The sequence below is a fragment of the Canis lupus genome, chromosome 18, assembly GCF_048164855.1.
Source record: "Canis lupus baileyi chromosome 18, mCanLup2.hap1, whole genome shotgun sequence".
In the NCBI taxonomy this organism is placed as follows: Eukaryota; Metazoa; Chordata; class Mammalia; order Carnivora; family Canidae; genus Canis; species Canis lupus.
In genome coordinates this window covers 17132327-17137015 of record NC_132855.1, presented here as the reverse complement: position 1 = coordinate 17137015, position 4689 = coordinate 17132327, and the positions used below count along the sequence as shown (strand labels likewise).

Below are 4689 nucleotides of genomic sequence, written 5' to 3'. Positions count from 1 at the left end.
TCCCGACGGACAGACAGGGGACTGACGGCTCTCCGCCTCGGGCCGACTTCTCTCCACCCCTAGAGGGCACACGTCCGCGTCTTTCCCCGCCGTCTTTGCCCTCGCGGGATGGGAATGAACAGGTGCTGTCGCGAGCGCCGGGAAGGGCGCGCTCGTCACCAGCAGGTGCTCGGGCACCTCTGCCCCTCGGAGCGCGGCTGCGGTGCGCGCTCGGGGGCGGGTGCGCGGGGGGAGCCGGGGGCCTCGGCCCTGGAGGTCCCGCGGGCGTGGCGGGGCAGCACACGGGCAGCTTTCGGCGCACCTTGGGCACACTCGATGCGGCGGAGGCAGCGGGGCAGGGGCGCCGCCCTTTCCAGCCTCGCGGGGCCTGGCCCCGGGAGGTCGCCTCCTCCCCCGCGTCGGGCCGGCGAGGTCGGCTCGGGCGCGGCTCGCAGGGCGCGGCCCCCGGCCCCAGGGCGCCCACTGCGGGCGGGCCCCGGGCAGTGCAGCCGGTGCCCCGCGAGCCCCGGGACGCGCGCGGGGGCGCCACGCCGCCTGCATCCTCCGCGCTCCCCGCCGCCCGCGAGCAGCCGTCGGGCCCGGCGCTCCCCGGCGCCCCGTCCCGGCTGCGCGGACCCGGGTCTCTAACCTCGCCGGCCCGCGCAGCTGTCGCCCGGCTCCCCCGGGGGCGCGCACCTGCGCCGGAGGGCGGCGGCACGGAGGTCACTGCCACCTTGGTCTTTCTTCTAGAAGGGGCCCGGCCCCGCCCAAGGGGGTGAGCTCCCAGGGCGCCGTTCAAGTGGGTGTCCGCTGGCCTTTTGTCAGGAAACTTTTAATCACACGGAATTTAGCCTCTAATCGGCCAGACTTAGTTAAACCGCGCAGAGTAAAACCTTCCATTTTTTAACATCCACTCTTGGTGTTTGCTGGAAATTTGCCACCGAATTTCGGCTGGAGCTGAAGGTTACCAGGATTTATCATTGTTTCCCCAGGATGTTTAACCCTCATGGGCTCCTCTTCTTTCATTTAAGATACTTAAAAAAAAAAAAGAAAAAAAAAAAAAGAAAAAAGAAAAGAAAAATTCTTATAAGAGCTTTGGCCATTTTGTTTAAGAAATTTGTTTTATCTCGTACGGTTTTGGGATCCAGAAATATTTCTGAGATGGGGAGGAGGGAGTGTTAGAGAGCAGCTGTGTACCAGGAAATAATAAGTATCATGCAAAAATATCACAGCTAATAGATGTCCTTTAGGAGTGTAAATATCTATGTTTAATTGCTTTAAAAATGCGGGGTGGAAAAACACAATTATACATTGTGATAACAAACCTGTACAGATAATTTCTGAAAATACAAAACAAGTGCTGAAAAATTTTTCTTTACGATTGAAATATTGTTCCAAAATCATGACACCGTCCACCCAAATATCATGTTGCCCCATCTGCAATACTCGAAGAGGAATAGTTACCAATTGAATGCATTTAGATTCATCCTTAATAAAAAGAAAATTGCATAGCTTTTTATATTGTTGCACATCCTCAAATGCATCTTCCAACATCAGTGTCACCTTAGGGTTATTCTCAATATTTTCAATTTTCAATTTTCAGAGATACATAATATATAATTGCTAGTAATTATAAACACATCATTTTATTCATCTGATTTTAATAACATGCATTTTTATAATTACTGTACAACTGAAATAGACATTGAGTTACGCTGTGTGCATGTCTTTATTCAACAGTATATTCTTAGACACCTTGTTCAAACAAATCAGGTGAATTTAAAAGAAAATAAAACAAGAAAAAAAAATCCTTCCAGTAGAAACAGAATCACAGTGCTTTACAGACAAAAGGAAAGGAAAAGAAGTCCTCATACGAAAAGAGATTTATTATTACATAGAAAATTCTCACAATAGTTGAAACACACTTCAGGAACTAGTAAACACCTCAGATAGAGTTGTGCCAATTACTCAGCCCACAAGCATCTGCTTTGTCTTAATTAGACGGGGGAGGTGAATGACCACTGTTTATTTTCATTTTCCTCATTAATTATGAAAAACTGCATTTAATTCATCTTGCATGGTGAGAGATTGGCTGCGCAGATGTAAGTCGTAAGGGAAGTGACTGTCGGTGGGCAACCTGAACATGGCACCCTGCCCAAGGGGACCCCTGGGTGGCACTGCACAGTAATGCATGCCGTAATTGTAATTTTTGCCATAGTCCAAGGTTTCTTCTTGCTTCAGGGAAAATATCCCATTATAGTTAATTGGGGGAGGACTTAAGGGACCTTCAAACTGAGGGCTGGCACACTCAGGGGAAGTGCTTTCATAGAAGGATTCATATGCACTGCAATAATTGTAGGGTTTCATGGACTTGGAATTATCAAGAGTTCCATGCCCTGGGGGAGTGGTGAGCTCAGGGCTGTGGTAGGGTGGGTAGAAAGTAGAGTAGGGTGACCTTGTGTGGTGCGCAGCCTCCCCACCCTGACCCATCAGGAAACTCCTGGCGTTGAGCTGCAAGCAGCCTGCCACCAAGTTTGTAGTTGGCTGGGAAAGACCTTTGCATAAGTTTTGGACGAACGTGAGCAGATCAGGTCTCTTGCCGATTCTCAGAATTTCAGAAAGTGCCCAGATGTAGTTTTTGGCCAGTCGTAAAGTTTCTATTTTGGACAGTTTTTGGGTTTTGGAATAACAGGGGACCACTTTTCTTAAATTGTCCAGAGCGTCGTTGAGGCCGTGCATCCTGTTTCTCTCGCGCGCATTCGCTTCCTGTCTCCTGAACTTGACCCTCTCCAGTCGGAGCTTGGTGGTCTTTTTTTTCCTAAGACCCCTCCTTCTGGGCAAGCCATTTTCATCTTCCTCTTCCCTGTCTTCCTCCTCTTCTTCCTTCTCGGTTTCTTCTCCGGGGGCCCTTTTGATGCTCTTTCCTCGAAGGACAATCTGTTTGGAAAAGCTTTCTGGTTTCTTAATTTGCTTCTGGTCCTCACATTCTCTAGAAAACTTTCTGCACATCTGGGATTCTGGCATTACAACAGACTCATCAAACGGTAGTGTTAACATGGTTCTCTAATCTTAAATTACCTGAAAAAATGCCAGCACAATATTTAAAGTGTTTTCATTTTTAAAGTTTATACACTTAAAACATATTTAATGACTTAATCATAAGAATGCACAAACACGTGAAAAAGACTGATTCTGGGACCGATTTTTTACGTAAAATACAATCTTTGAGTTTGTGCAGACTAGTAATTACAAAAAAAAAAAAACCATTGGCACATGCAATAGGATCGATTTATACAGGCAAATTATCAAAAGAAAATAGAACAAGAAGTATTCATTATAACGCCACCACCATCTCCACTTCCCTTTGATTTTAAACTGGTTTTAATGCACAAAAAGGACCGTGGAATTCCAGCAAATGCAAAACATGATATAGCAATGCAGAATTTCATTAATTCCAATTCCCCTGAGTACAAAATAAGAAGAGACACTAGTTTTTAAAATAAAAAAGTGTTATCTCTCCATTAGCTGACAAATTTGTGAGGGTTTTTTTGTTTTTTGTTTTTTTGTTTTTGTTTTTTTTTTTTTTTAGAAAAAGAAATCAGCCTTAACTTTATTTGCTGTATTACATAACTGCAAATTTAGCTAAGTGGCTGTTGACATTTACAAATTTAAAGAAAAGATTAATCAGAGCCGATTTTTAAAACTGATTTCTTTCTGAGCAGGGAAGAAATATGTAAAAGAGCACTATTTTCCCAGCCTTCACAAAAAAGGGGGAGGGGGATTAGGCTAATTTGGAATAAACTGCATAAATAAATTTGAAAAAATAAAAATCACTGGCATTTTTTTTTAAATCAAAGAAAATGTTAAGACTGCTTTTACATTTACAATTTTTCCAAATGTGATCGTCTGTTTACTGCTGTTCAAATCATCCTGGACAAAAAAACCACTCTCGTAGTGTTTTTGTTCTACGAGCCACAGAAGTCTCCCTCTAGCTAATATCTGACAGGAACGGTCCAAGGATTCTGACTGCAATTGTGCACGTGTGTTCAGAATCCCGAATGAAAGGGGAAAATAATTTGTGTTTCAAATGCAATTTTGGCTTTCGTTTGGTGAAGCAGCAAGTATTTTCATCTAAAGTCTTCAAACAAATAGGCACGTTAAAACAGAGACTTTTCAATTTAACAATCTCCAGCCCCCTCAGCACACACACATACACACATACACACATAAACTCTTAGTAATGTCCACATACTTGCAGTGTTACATAATAGCAGTGAAAGTATGTGACAATTACATCATAAGAATGAAATATGATAAGAAGTTATAGATGGCAAAGAGCATATAAATACTATAAGACAGTGACACTGTATCTTTAAATACTTGCATGCAAAGCCAGCATCAATTGAAGTAGATCTTTATTTATATTACCTTAGGTTTTAATTTCATTCAATAATCAGTTTTCATTTTGTATCTTCCAAATCTTTTCAGGCTGAGTGTCGCATCGTCTCCTGGAGTCTCTAGATCTGTGTATATCTGCACTATCTCATTGATCTCTAAAAAGTGACATTGATGCCAACTGCCAGAGCTGGTACCCATGCCATCTGCTAGTGACGTCACAGGGCAGAGAGAACCATGTGATCCTCTCTCTTGGGACCTTCATTCTGCACTGATCATCTGGCATCCCTGTAAGTGGGTACCAGCATTCATGCA

General features: G+C 44.3%; 1 protein-coding gene across 2 annotated transcripts; it reads right to left on the bottom strand.

The window, feature by feature from the left end:
- Positions 1 to 1606: 1606 nt before the first annotated feature.
- NEUROD6 (neuronal differentiation 6) lies at positions 1607 to 4689 on the bottom strand. Of its 2 annotated transcripts, none has more exons than XM_072783585.1 (2): positions 4408 to 4689; positions 1607 to 2916 (listed from the first exon to the last, which is right to left on the bottom strand). In XM_072783585.1, the coding sequence occupies exons 1-2, from the start codon at positions 4423 to 4425 to the stop codon at positions 2023 to 2025; spliced, it is 912 nt and encodes a 303-aa protein (XP_072639686.1). In that variant the 5' UTR covers positions 4426 to 4689; the 3' UTR covers positions 1607 to 2022. The 2 variants fall into 2 exon arrangements, with proteins under 2 accessions (XP_072639686.1, XP_072639685.1); XM_072783584.1 differs by having other exon boundaries at positions 1607 to 3057; positions 4408 to 4685.

Bases quoted from the DNA above. Each gene is read 5' to 3' on its own strand.
- NEUROD6 (XM_072783584.1), bottom strand. From the start codon at position 3,036: ATGTTAACACTACCGTTTGATGAGTCTGTTGTAATGCCAGAATCCCAG.